General features: G+C 44.2%; 1 protein-coding gene across 4 annotated transcripts in view; it reads right to left on the bottom strand.

Moving 5' to 3' along the window:
* The window catches only part of wwox (WW domain containing oxidoreductase), a 137,462-nt gene that overhangs the window by 82,794 nt on the left and 39,702 nt on the right, over positions 1-14,966 (bottom strand). For all 4 annotated transcript variants that reach the window (XM_084933166.1, XM_084933167.1, XM_084933164.1 and 1 more), the window contains 3 exons: positions 12,627-12,715; positions 8,497-8,682; positions 5,998-6,262 (listed from right to left, as the gene is read on the bottom strand). In XM_084933166.1, coding sequence (XP_084789292.1) covers positions 5,998-6,262; positions 8,497-8,682; positions 12,627-12,715 — 540 coding nt within the window. The remainder of the gene's footprint in view (positions 1-5,997; positions 6,263-8,496; positions 8,683-12,626; positions 12,716-14,966) is intronic.

Here is a 14,966-nt window from a genome sequence, read left to right as displayed (position 1 = left end):
CCGTTTGAAAAGAAACCAGAATGAAACCTAAACAGAGCTGTATTTACAGTACAAACAGCATCCTCACAATCTCATCCCACAGAAGGACAGGTGAAATATTACATTAATATGAACAACTATTAATAATAACGCCCCCCACCCCCTCCTCCTGCACCACCTCTTGCCCCATCACTCCTTCTCTCTCTCTCTCTCTCTCCGCCTCTAATCCTATCATGCGGGCAATAAGTGTATGCACCATGAGCACATTTAATTTCTGCGGTTGGTTTTCAGCGAGCCCAGAGGTGAGCCTTAATAAGGATCAATGGCACTTTATCTGGGACAGCACCCACTTCACAGCATGCAAATTACACAGCAACCCTTAAAAAAAGAAATGGATTTAATTAAAAAATGTAGAACCACGGGCTCTGGAAATTCAATTAAAGGATTTATGCAAAGGTTGGCTAGCTTTTTGTGTTGCAGTTCCTGCTTATATAATGAGCTTTTCATATTAAAAATCAATAGGTAATCTGGGCTAGGGGATCGGCTGCTTATGTACATTTTTGAAATCAATTTGAAAAATAGTCCATCAGCTCTGTGTGACAACAAAGAAGGGAGGGAGTGGTGCGTGCATGTGTGTGTGCGTGTGTCAAGTTGTGAGGGTCAGCAACAGGAAAACGGTACCAGTGGATGAGTGAGAAAGAGGTGATAGGTTACATCTCTCCTCTCTGAGGGTTACAGGAGAAAAGCTCTGAAGCTCTAAAGCTATGAGAGACCAAGGGTGAAGGAGGCGATGTGGAAGAGTAGAGGGTAAGTGAGTAAGGATGTCTCTCTGGCCAGGTCACTTTCTGGCTCTTTGGCCTGTTCTGATCCCTTCTATTAGAGAGAGTGTCCCTTGGCAGTCAGGGTCTAGCTGGTTCTGACCTGTAGCTCTGGGGTAATTTAGCCCAGCCCCAACTCAGACTCAGCCCCGACTCAGACAACCCCAGCTGGGGAGCCGTCCTAATGGTCTCCCTGAGGTGTCTGGAGCTGGAGGAGCAGAGGATGTGGTTGATTCTTTAAATGATGTTTCTTCACAAACAAATCTTAGCCAGTCACAGAAACACGTCTTAGAAAGAGGTACATGCAGAACTCATGCACGCAAAAAAAAAAAAAAGTGACAATCTTTTGCAGACTTAAGCTTTTTTTTGTTTGTTTCATTGTTGAAAAATTACTTCTTTTCTTCTTAAACTTCTTCTGTTTTCAACAGGGATATTGTTCATCCTTCCTTCACACTCATGTTGTATAACTGTACGCAGGAATGAGGGGTGAATGACTGACTGCATACAGCAGCAGACTGTCAGCATTTGATTGGTTCTTTATTGATCCAGACACGCTTTCCATCACATCAACTCATCCACAATAAACCATTTACACAGTTTCCCTGTGCAATGGAGCACATAACCAGGCCTCAGGCCATCTCTGTGCACCCACTGTGCGTGCGTGTGTGTGTGTGTGCGCGTGTGCCTGTGTGTGTGTGTGTGTGTGTGTGTGTGTGTGTGTGTGTGTGTGTGTGTGTGTGTGTGTGTGTGTGTGTGCCTGAGCATTTGTGTGTTTTCTTTAATGAAATGGTATCTCCATGGCCAATAATCCCAGTAACAGGATTGGGCAGAACACACATGTCAATACAGGCAAATAGGATTGTATGCTTTTATCATGCCACACCAACACATCTTGTTTCTCACTGCCTGCTGATGTCTCTCTCTACGTAGTGCAGCAGCACGGCAGGATACGCCTCGCAGGAATATCACATTGATTATATCTAGTTCTTCAAAAATGGTCTAAAACATGGCCTCTAAAGGAAATCTGAATCATGACAGCGTGTGAACCTCATGCCAGTTGGCATAATATGTAATATTCTCTCTACCCCACTAAAGAGAAACCTACACAGTGTTTCCAGTCAGGCTGGAGCTGACCCCCTCCTGTGTAGCCCCTAATCATCCAAGAGGACTCTATTACAACGGCCTGGCAGCTCATCTAACCTCACAGTGAAGAAGGGTGGGGGGGGCGGGCGAGGAGATTGGGACCTCTGCTCCTCTTTCTTTCCACATGGTTGAGCAGCACACACACATACACACAGGCTTCCTAGGTGTACAGCAAAGCTGCCCGCCTCTTTGGGCTACACCAGATAGGAGATGGAGCATCTGACCTTATGTCTGGCTGCAGGAGAGAAACTGATACCGAAGTAACAGTGCCTGCTGTACTCACACATAGCACCAACCAGCCATTCTACGGTGTGTCTGCTAAATGGTAATGCTGATGTCTCTCTTGCAGGATTTGTCTCTTGGGTTAACCCCCAAGCTGCAGGATTGAGCTCCTGGTCACATTAGGCAAGGCTCAGCTGAGAAGGAGGCAACGCCAGTCCCACATCTCGTGCCTGAACCACTGACTGCTGGTGCCTGGTCAAAAGTTCAGCTTGTGCATATGTAAAAAGGTGGCTGGGTGCCCGAGGCAGGATCTTGGGTAAAATAATCATGCAAAAACGCTAAGAAGCATGGGACTAGGCGTGAGCGCTGATGAAACCGGCCTCTGGGAGAATCGAGGCGTCTGATTGGACCAGTAGAGCCTCTTAGGCCTGTGCCCACAGCACCCCTCCCCTCTCTTTACCCATTATAGTGGATGATGTACTGGAGCCACTGCCCACACACTGGTCTCCATTCAGCTCAGCACTGTCTCTGCCTATAGTTAAGGTATATATTTGATGGGTATAGGCTGAGCCCAGCTGCTCAGAGCCTGAGGGTATACCGATCTTGAGGGAGCAATCAGTCAGTCAACAAAATGTCACAGGGTCAGCGATCCAGCATGACAGGACGGTGACAACTTCACAAAGGTTACAGCCAAATTAATAACTGCAACAGTCACTGAAATTCATTATGTGCTGTTTAAAAGTGTGCCCAGAGTTCAGATTCAAAGGAAACCATCTACAATCTAGAAAGACCCACAAATCATACAATGTTTGATCAAATAAATCGACCAAGATCTGCATCAATCAAACTTTTCTGCATTAAATTGCTCTAACTAAATCACTTGATAGCAGATGTTTTTTTGCCTCTCTCGCTCTCTCTTAGGTCTCTCTCTCTGTCACACACACATGCACACACACACACACACACACACACACACACACACACACACAACTTCAGGCCAGATCATTTGGTGCTGATAATCACACCAAAGGACACAGGCAAAACTCCCACACTAAACACGCTGAATTAAAGAAACAGGAGTTACAGGCCTGGTTGCACAATCTCTGATAAGTAGATCAAGGCACAGGGAGGGGAACATGATGTTAGTGAGAGATAGTTTGGCTGATTAAAATGTCATGGCTCTTTATAGATGTCTTTCTCAACTCAGCAAAATTGAATCAGTTCTGTGCATCAATAGGAGAGTGGGCTGGGGCTCCCTGCTAATAGAGAAGTTTCTTTCTCTTAAGTTCAAACCACAACACAAGGAATGCAAAAGCGAGGAAGTCACACATGTTTTGATTAGACGTGACCAAAGTACGGCAACAAGAAAAGACACAAAAAAAGCGTGCAAGTTCAAAGATAACATAAAAGAGCAGGAAACAATTAATAAGGGGCGAAAACATGGGTGTGATTAAATGACCGGCCACGGCACATATAGCCCTACATGACATTTGATCACCTTTACAATAGCAGTCAATTAATGACTTGGGATCACATGTAGCTCCAGGTGTTCCAGCCGTCTCTGTGTTGCGAATTCATGCGTGTGCTTGTCCATGTGTGTCTGTTCGTGTTGAAAAGCTCTATTTTACCCCACCTGTGCTCATATAAATCAAACCTGTGCTTTAAATGAGGGGCTGGTTATTTGCGCAAGAACACACATGGGGGCTTTGTGATTGTTTTTTGGAGTCAACATTCTGCTTATGTTTGCATCCCAGAACAATCTCCATGGATCCCGCAAGCGTACGCAAGCAATTAAAGCGATAGCATCTTCATATCCCTGCAACCAATAACTGAAATAATATCACTGTTTTATTAAGCCCTTAATGTGGGGGCAGAAGGAGTGAGGAGTGGGATTTTAAAGAGGATACACTTTCAGGGGCCTTATCAAGCCCAGATTTAAATAAGAGCAAATGCTCAGCTTAGGGGTGCGTCTGTGTATCTGTGTGAGTCTGTGCGTAAGGCTGTGTGTCTGCGTGTGGCCTTTATCAGACATGAGTTTTAGCTAATCGCTGTGTCAGCACACCAGAATTTAATTACTAGCTCTACCTTTGTCCTTTAATATTTACTAACATCTACACTTCATTAAATTAATGACATATAAAATAAATAAAAAAAGAAAAAGAAATCTCTCTGCTAATTGGTTATGTGTGCTTGCTCCTAAAATGTTAGCACCCATTCCTTAAGATACATGAAAAAATACACAGAAGTATCATCCAGACTAGGGTAGCATTCCAAATAATGGGATTAAAAGGAATGCTGGACAAACTTTGGCTTTTAAGAATGAAACACGGGACGAAGTGATTAAAAAATTAATTCTAAAATAAAGAGACGGGACGCAAAAGAGTGCTTTGTGACAGAAAAAGTCAAACTGAGGAAATATTCAGCCTGGCATTTTGCAAAAAGGTGCTGAGGAGCCGTTCCTCTCATCTCTCATCCTATGTCAAATGGCGGAGAGACAAATGACGGCCCGAGGCCTTGCGTCTGTCAAACATGATGGATCAGAACAACGCTTCACTAAAACTCCACCACGCTGCCTTTCAACATCACATTTTCACTTCAGTGCAAACACTAAATTGATAAAGTATGAAGAACAGCTAATGGAAAGATGTAATAGTCAAACTAAAGCATATATTAGGAGGCTATGGAGCCTAAAGGGTAGAGTGCTGCTATCCATTGAAAAGTCTTAGAGAGCACAGGACACAATATGGACTGAAATAAATCACGGTGCTGGATTTTATCGTTCATATCTAAAGCGTGTGAGGACGTTAACCTCAGGCACCTTATATCATCTCGTGCGCACACACACATGTGCTATTAAAACGTTCCCACACATACAAATCATGCAGATGCTTACACATTCACAACAGTTGGTGTCTGAGCCACACTGTAAAGGTTAAACCCTTCACGGGAGTTTAGCTGTAAGTTGTCCGATATCTTATGATCCAACCAGATGCCACAGCGGATGCTGTATGCATGTGTGTATAGCTGAAGTAGTGCTGGGCAGCTTCATTACTGTAATCCCCAAAAAAGACACTGTATCACAAAAGTGCTGAGCCAAACTCAAAATCCTTCCTTAATGCCATCCTTCCAAAACTGGGTAGGAGTTCTCAGATCAGCCTCAACTCAGGTACAGATGCTAGAGGTTCTCCTATGCTGTGCGCTTCTGTCTGTAAAACAGCAGTGGCCTTGCAATGGCACCCCACACAAAACTATACCCATCCAAAATATACTGATTGGTCGGGAAAACTTAAATCACTGCAACAACAAAGAGCTGCCACATTCAGTAAAAATGTATTAGGCACAGAACTTTTTTTATTTTAGTACTTAACTGCATAGGAGCTAGGGCTGGGATTAGGCATTAACAGCAGCGTATAATAGTCGCGGTTCTCTGGCATAGAGTACTGAGAGGATAGAAAACTGTCTTTCAGGGTTAAACAAACAGTGCCATGCAGAAGAGGAAAACAAACCACAAATATCTCTCTATCTATTAAACCCAGACTCTTTCCCTGAGCCTTCAGCAGATCTACCCCTCTCCATCCTGTTCCTGTCCTCTCTCCCAGAAATGTGCCAAGACAAATACGCCGGCTCTGTAAGCGCTATATGAGAGTCACAAATTCACAGACTGGCTTTGCATTTAGAAAAATATAACTAGCTGCAGAATTACTCCAGCGCAATGAAAAGTAATGTCAAATGTTAACCAGTCGAGCGTTTCAGTGAGCCTTCAGGCAGGCTGAGCTACAGCCTGCGCACTCATGAGGTGATATAACACTTTCTCCAAGCTTCTTCTCTCGCTTACCATAGACTTTGTGAAAGGTCTGGCCAGCGTGAAGAGAAAGGTCATCAGCCACCAGCTCCGGTGTATGGAGGTGTACATCATGTTCCCAGGATGCAATGCGTTGGAGGTGACACCGTAAGGCGAAAGCCGCCTGTGGAGCTCGTTGCTGAAGAGGATGTTGCAGAGTTTGGCGCGGTTGTAAGCCAGCATGGACCAATAGTCCTTCTTTGAGGGGGACAGCAACGCCAGGTCCACTTTGCCGCATGAGTCTAGGAGGTCTGTGAACCTGAAAGATAGTTTGCATTAAGAGTAGTTAGTGTGAGTCTGCCTCGGCCTGCGCGTAGGCTTTCCGCCGGCAGATGTGTGGCGCTTTCTGCATACAAATCAAAGACATGACATGATGTTCTTTAATTGCCTGCGACAGAGCTGTTAAAATCCAGATGTTTGACAAGGCCCCTTAAACATTACACTACTCATTGTGTTATTACACGCTCACACAAAAATCTCAATACACGAAAACTACACTGTGTATTTATGCGTCTGTGTGTGTACGTATGTGTGAGAGGCGCGGGATGAGGCTCCAAACCAGCGGAACACATCCTACATATTAATCCAGTCATTAGAAAACAACCAATCAAAATGTCACCTGGTTTCCTTGTTGTGATTTTACAAGCTCGCTGCCTCTTGTTTACTGTCGCCTTCCGCAACATCCTTGCTTGGCTAAATTACAACATCTGCAGGCTTTTCATTTCATGTGCTGCAACTTCGTAACTACTTCAGCAAGTAGAGGTTAATAAATCAATTGCCTCGACGCTAAAGCCTTTTTTTTTTTTTTTTTTTTGGAAATCAAAATTTGTTAGCACGACAAGCCGAAGCTGTGCCTCGTTACAAATGAATGAGGTCTCGCAGCGATATTAATGTCGAGATTTTGGTTTTCAAACATGTCGTTTACTGTCTCTGAGCTGCAGCTTAGATATTTCAGAGGTAATTTCATTAAGGATATGATGTCTCGTTTGACCAGATCTGATGCAGTACTAGAGTAAAGTAAACCTGTATTGGGTCAATTCCACAGTAAGCCCCTGTGGTGGAAACTGATAAAGTGTCCAGCCATTACTCCTGCGTCCATCTTTTCCATTCCTGTCCCTTACAGGTCACTGCTTTACCAAGCGGACAAGGGGCTTAGGGAATACAATATACTGCCAGGTCATGGGTCACCCACTGCCTGTGAGGGGAGGCTAAGTAAGTAAACGTGAAATCAGCGGAAAGTGAAAATAACACAAGCAAAAAAGGGAGGGACTTCAGTGGATGTAATATAGGTCTGGAATGAGGTGGACAGAATGGAAGATGCAATATGAGATATTGTCTACTTTTGCTCCTTTATTCCTTCTCTCTAGTCTGCGTTAGTGTGTAACTGACTCTCTGGTTCTTCTTTAGCCTGCTTTGAAGGGGTTAAAGCCACTGCTGATTGTTGAGGACAGAAGGAGAGAGGCAGTGTTTGGGAGGCCGAAAAGGAGAGCAAACTGTAGGGCGAAGAGTAAGGAGAATACCTGTGCATTCTTACCACTGAAAATACGTCAAAATAGTACACATCTTCCTTATTCTAACCTGACAGTTTTTACACAATCAAAACTTGCCTGTACCCACTTTTCTTACTGCTTTAGCAAGTTTTGCGTCAATCACATGTCAATATTCCCTTCACGGCAACCTTTCCTTCCATGAGCTTTTCCTACTCCGTCTTCCTCCGACTTTTCCTACAGCTTGTAATAGCAAAGTGACCCCAAGTGAATCTGAGTGTCAAACCATCCCCTCTGCTGCTCCTGCCCAATCATGCATGGCAGCCTGTATAACATAACTCATATGAGGGCCCCTGTAATAGTGCTGCTGTTTGATCTGCTAGAATAACTCTGCGTATGTTCGCGTTGTCTCAGGTCACTCTGCCGAGCTCCAATCAATCACTGCTTGGCCGTCTGACTGACTGAAGCCACGATCAATGCTGCACACAGACAGGGACTGGCTCTAAAATACATGGCTCGGGGTCTGGGCTTACAGATTACTGCAAGACTCTGCGCTTGTCTGCTGCATAACAGAAAAACTTGAGCCTTTGGAGTTCCTTGAGAAAAAAAATGGAGGAAAGGGCTGAGTCAGGGGGGTCAGACATAAAAGAGCAGATACTTGATCAAAGTAAATTTTAGCTGATAAGGCCATCCATCATGCTGATGATACGTTTAATTCACAGTGACAGCATGCGGAAAGGAATGAGTTTGAGTGAGTGAGGCTGTCATGTTTGACAATACGCATAAAGTCTTATCTGTCAACTCGTCGAGAAAACTAGCCAGTGCAGCGGCTTTAAGTGCACGACTGGCGATGAACTCCTGAAGACTAGACAGGCTAGTTCTGGGCAATTATCAGCGTGACTTTAATATGGAAAGACCTCACTGATACAGGCAGCAACCTCTCGACAAACAATCAAACATATTTATACTCACTAACACAAAACTAGTCAATCTTCCTTTTCTTTACCTATGTGACTCAGAGGAAACCACCACGACACGTGCTGGGGCTGAACGACGCAGCACGTCTTGTAGACATTGCACTAGCAGGAAGTGACCCAGATGGCAGATCTGGAAGGTGGACTCCAGGTTGTCTTCAGTCAGCATATAGGGCTGAGTGCACACTGCTGCGTTACACACCAGAATGTGCAGCGGCCTATGGGAGGAAGAAAACAGAAAAACAAAACATGTTTGACTGATTGTGAAGTGAAAACAAACGGCCAAAGAAAAAGATTTCCTACCATATCAGGATGAAGAAGATGTAATGAGAGACAGAGGGATGATTTTTTTTTTTAAGGAGGAGAATTAGAGAAAAATGAAAGCAGAGAGAGGAAACGGGGTTTCTTATTCCAGAGTGCGGTAGACTTTAGAGGTCTCCAGAGACAGAGCATCAGTAATGCTGATATGATACAGAGGTTTCCAGTGCAACTCCCTATGGCTACACAGCTACTGTAGATACCGAATACAGCTGGCTGGGATCCAAGAGCAACACCACAATGAAAAGCAATCTCAAACAGTTTCAACACAGAGGGGTGGTGAAAGTAATGGATGTTGATACTGGCTCTGTGGAAGCACTTTGAGTAACCAAACCTACCAACACATCGACTCAGAAAGGCCAAGCAGAAGAAAACAGATCAAAGAAAAAGCACGCGCTAAGTCATGGAATAAAAAAGGAGCTGGCATTATTAAAAAGGTCCAGTGAGAAAGCATATGTTTTAGGAGACGGAGACATACAAAGCATTTTTATTCTTGCAGAATCCGTGTGGGCGACTGAGCAACGCTTCCCGCTCACACGGAAAGGGAAGGAGATTGCTGGATTGGTCAGGGCAGCGAGAGATCCTTGTCGGTGACAGCGTCGCTCCAGCGAGCTCAAAACCACAGTAACACAGTCGAACAATCCAAACACACCCCACCAATTTTTAATTTCTTCCATTAGAATTAATTATGAGGCCGAAGGCAATTTGTGTACCCTGTGTTTAAGACTGCCTACTGGATTAATTAAAAACTGGATGCTGGAAAATTAATGTGTGAATTGTTATGCCTTGCTATAATGAGCCATCCCATGCTATTACATAGTAGTGTACTGTACGATCACCTTCAGGCCTCTGAACACACAAGGTTCATTAAAGAGCACCAACCTAGGCACAAGTCAACTTAAAGAACGCCGACCTCAGCGCTTTATCGGCAACGCACACACTAGGAATGTGAGATATTTAAATTTTCGCCCAAAATAAAACAATTGAGGAAGACTCACTTAATTAAAAGAACATCTGTAAATAAACAACCTCTGCGACCTGAGTTTAATCCTGATAACACGAGATAGGAGAGTAAAAGTTGCTGTAATGCTCAGAAATTTGCTCTGAAATCGCTCTAAACTTAAAAGTAGGCAAAAAAAAAAAAAGACTGGTTGTTTTTGCCCCAGTGTTCACATGTCTAATAGAGTGTGAAGTACAGTAACAGTGTGCAAACCTCTTGGCTCCATCCCTAATTTAGTGGCTAGGGGCAGTAATATCACAGACACGAAGCCCGACCTTCTCAACCTTTCACTGCAGCTGTTGATTTAAACTAACGCTTACGACACTTACACCTCTTTAGAATTGCATGCTGTGACCTGTAAAGGCAAAAGAAAAACAAAGCATCACAAATTGGTGATCAAAAAACTCCACAAATAAACAACTTTCCTCTGGTCAGTGCAGCGATTTCTCCCATGCAGCTCAGATGGGCCTCTGGTGAGTCTGCTTGTAATGTAAAAGGCCTGTTAATTCGACTGCCCACCAGTTAGTCCCTCTCTCATAAGCGCAGGTCTAATGAATGTCTTTAATAGGCCTACTGCTGCACACCACATTCCCTCTGTCCACATTAAGACCTCACACAACACTGTGTGCACCGTGCAATCTCAGCGCTGGTCAAACGAGGGTGTTAACTACCGAACGGGGAGACATCAGTTTATATATTTACTTTAAATAACCCCCCTGGGTATGACCCCTGACCTCTATGATAATGTAGGCCAGCAGGAAGAGATTGCCTGTGTGAGCTTGGCTCGTACTGCTGGTCGTTAACGATGCACTTTGCTCCAAACACATATACAGTGGATATGAGAGCGCCACTCATTTTGACCCACATTTAAACTCGCACTACAGAAGCAACATAAGAAGGGAGCAAGAAAATAATCCAACCCTTACAAGAATATAAAGGAATGGAAGAATTGTGGACGAAGGTTGTCTGGTTTGTATATTATTTTTAGTTATATTCATTTGTTTTAGTTTTTAAAAATCACCTATTACATTTTAAATGCTTGAAATCAAAACTGAACTCAGTAAAAACAAATCAGAGGTGAAAACAAATTCCACGTGTTAATTACGGACCGTTCAGTAGAAATTGTATTAGGGCCTTCTGTCAGTGCCGTCCTCCATCAATTACATCCCAATGAAACTGCGCCGCATTCAACAATATCAATATCCAGGTAATTTCATTTCAATGGACAGGCAATTAAAGCAGAATCGGGGTCAATGGAACACAAAGCAGCGTGAAAGCCACTGACTAAAGCACTTAAAAGCAAGAGAGTGAGAAACGAGAGAAGGAAAAGAAAAAGACTCTGATTACATTTCACCTGTCAATGACACGCTGCAGGAGCATTATTGTGCATGTGCGTATGAGCATGTGTGTGTGTTTGTGTCTGTTTGTCTCTGTGTGTTTACAAGTGTGTGTGTGTGTGTGTGTGTGTGTGTGTGTGCCCGCATATGTCTGTATGCACATATTTGTGCGTGCTGTGTTTGCCGCTCCTGTGCATGTTATGCCTGAAGACATACGTGCAGTAATAGAGTGGTGGTAGACTCAGACAGCTGCCCAGTGCCATTCACAGCTCAGAGCTCCCAGCCTCCACTCTGCTCTGTTCGCCTTCTGATGAGAATTAATGTACTCTGACGTCCCCTGGGAGTCCCGCACTCCCCCCCCAACAGCACGGCTAATGAAGAAATACAACCTTGCCAAAATACTGAGGTGGAGAGAGAACGACACAGACATAGAGACGACACGAGAGAACGGGAAAGAAAGAGAAACTAAGGCAGATAAAACATTCGTAAACAGTGATATGCAAAAAAACTAAAGTGTGAGAGGACTGAGGAGTTGAAAGGAGGCCAGCATAACTTGAGTGTGGGTGGGAGGGATATATGTAAGCGCAGGGAGGGAACTATAGGACACAGAGTGAGGGAAGCCACCGTGAGGTTTGGCTGTGACCCAAGACACGTGTCCTGGATGGCCATAACCTGCCCCAGGGCTGCTACGGGCGATGACTGCCCGGCCTCTCCCCAAGGGGCTCCCTTGACACCAACACCCCCTGCGCACACACAAAAACACACTCCCCTGCCTGGAGACCTGCGGGTGGATGAGCCGTATGGATGATAGAAATTATGACCCCAAAATAGAAACCGTACGAGCAGCCACGGGACGCAAGACACATGCTATAAAAGCTGACCACCACAAAATAAGTGCCATAAAGTGTGTTCGACCAATGTCAAGAAAATCGACACAAATAGACACACTCACTCCTGGGGCCTTCCCCATATGGTGTCCATCAGTAACATTTTAGATGTCCTTTCAGTATGGCATAATAAAAGAGATAAATAGTTGCTAGTCCTAAATAAAAGACGCTATTTAGTCCCCACAGTTTTAAACTTAACTGTTTATTTATTCCTGCTCTTAGACTAAAAATAAGTCTGAGCAACTAATAGGAAATGTCATCATTTTTTTAGTTGGGCACGCTGCCATAACTTTAATTAACAAATTAGTTTTAAACCAGCTCTTCTCCTGTGTTTTCCACACTGGAGATTCTCCATGTTGTTTGATTGTCCAGGTCCAACATCACGCAGGTCAATTTTCCATATGCAGGGCACCTGCATGAGCATCACCATTTACTGTGTGGTTTTGTGGGACAAATGCCAGCTGAATTCAGTTGTGACCACCTCAAAGGCAAGAGTAAGAGCAGACAAAATTTATAAACGGCATCTATTACACCACGCCTGCTTGATCCTAAAAACACACAACCTGCATTTCCAAAACAAGGAAGGGATGAAAATGAACAACATTGTGTTTAATACTTACAGCTTCATTGCTTTGAAAGATTCAGCAAATTCCCTGACACTGCGCAGAGAAGCCAGGTTGCACATCATTGCTTCAACTCTCGCTTTGTGCTGTTGAGAAAGAGAAAACAATATGATCAGAAAAATACAGACGTAACAGCAAATTAAAAGAAATTTTCAGAGACTTTTTTTTTTAGTTTTTGCCCATTTTAATCGTTGTTGTCAAAGGAAATAGTGATCACAAGTAGAGGCTGAATGTTTGCATTCTGTTTTATTTCACAGGACAATGCAGTGATTCGAGTCCTGGAAGAGCGATCGCTCTTTGCTTGTAGTCCCCATGTTTTCCCCACTTTTACTTTGATGAGAATCCAGGTTTCCAGTTACCGTCCTGTCTAAAGACTCTTAAGAAACTCATAAGTAGTGACAGTGTGTGTTTGTGTGTGGCTCATCTCACACCATATGTTGGCAGACAGGGTAGCAGACAGATAGCAGAGAAGAAGAAAAAGATAAATGACTTGAGAAGTGAATGCATAGCTGCATTTACACACTTCTGAAGACAGGCTAAATATTCATCATCCCCTCCATCCTACTGTAGCATTGTGCTGCAGGGCAAAGGCCTCAGCAAAAATGCATGCAAGGACCATATCTGTTTAATAAAATCATACAACGGGGTTCATCAAGTCTGTCAACTCAGTCTTTCCATGCCTTTCTGTCTCTCCCCACTCTTCCCTTTATCTGCTGAGGCCCTCGACCAAAAAAACCAGGTTCGGCCTACCTGCAACATATGAGCTCACATGGGACTCTGGCATATGTTAGCACAAGTGCGTGCCGCATGAATTGAGATGGAGCATGTAGATTCCAGACTCCAGAGCATCCCTCATGCTCTGGTCTCTGGGCACAGTAGCACCAGGTATTCCTCCTTCCTCCCACCCGCCATCCCAGAGGAACACTGTCAGCTCAGATTACACCCGGAAAGGCGTTCAGCTCGCCATCCGCCACCACTGGTGTTGCTCCCCTGCATCCCCTCTGATCTGATCTCCTGTCTCTGGGTGTCATATGGGAACGTCTTTCCTCAGCGTGTCTGTCTCAGCACAGCTAAGTACACATGACACTCACAGCAAGGACGCTCCATGGAGCAGTGAGCACAAAGAAAACAATAAAGGGTTAAGAGCATCTTCTGATGGAAATGTGATTCTTCAGGCATTTTACAGACACCTTAACTGCCCCAGGGTGTGTTTATACATGCATACAGAGGCACACGCACGCCCGCACACGCACACAACAAATTCAATGTTGTGACTCAAGGGTAAAACCACGCTATCACACCATTATCTATGCCTGAATTATTCTCTTGATGCCACTCTATGCCATTATATGGATGCTATTACAGAGCATTAAAGGGCTGATTATGGCTATTATAGATATGATTATAGGGTACCTGCTTATATGATCTGTACACAGCAGTAATCACAGGTGAGAGGAGACAACTGTCTGATTTAATTGCTTATATGTGCAGTGTGCATTTATACTCTTTGCCACTTTCACAAGGTATACATGCACATAAATGCAAGTGGATTGAAAAGTAATATTTGGTCACCAAAGTAACAATATAGTAGGAAAACCTCATTTGTAACACATATGTTTAAAAAAAATCATCTTCAGTTGTTCATTTTACTGTGAGAAAAATGAGGCATTACCTCCGAACAAGGTCAGAAGAGACAGCAGTGTGATAATTAACAGGTCACTATAAGGCCTCCTCAACAGGATAGCTCTCTATGTGTGTATGACCAGCAGAGAAGATGAGAGCAGGTATCAGCTTGACGAACACATATCCTCTTCTCTAGAGACATGGAGGGAAAGGAAAGGAGAGATGGAGTAATGGGAGACCAGAGGGAGGATAGAGGGGGGGTTGAAGAGGGGCCACTGGAGCAAATCCAGCAGGGAGAAGGTGAGCAGCCTGCCTGCCCGCCCGCCTACCCTCCCCCTGCAGATTGAAGTCTTGCGAAGAAAATAAAGTTTATTGCCTGGAAAGAGGGGGAAAAAGCATGTAAAAAGCATTAAAGCGATGGAGGTGAACAATTAGACAGATGGCCAGGTTTTGGAAGGAGAAGAAGAAAAAAAGGAGTAGAAAAAGACGGAGAACGCATAGACGCAATCGTTCAGGGTTTTTATGAGGACCCTGACAACTCCTGGTCTCTTCAAGGGCGAAGGAAAAGTGAGAGGCAGCGAAGCCTCTCTGGTTAACTCTGGAGCAATCGCTGAGTAGGCAACACCACAGAGCTCGGCTCAGGGTGACAGTGCTTACCGCCCCCCAGCTACACACAACCTATCGCTACAACTAAAACAGAAAGGCTAATTCTGA

This window comes from Perissodus microlepis, chromosome 7 (assembly GCF_051167445.1).
Source record: "Perissodus microlepis isolate ML-2025 ecotype Zambia chromosome 7, ASM5116744v1, whole genome shotgun sequence".
In the NCBI taxonomy this organism is placed as follows: Eukaryota; Metazoa; Chordata; class Actinopteri; order Cichliformes; family Cichlidae; genus Perissodus; species Perissodus microlepis.
Note: the sequence above shows the minus strand (reverse complement) of the source record. Positions and strands in the feature narration are given on the sequence as shown.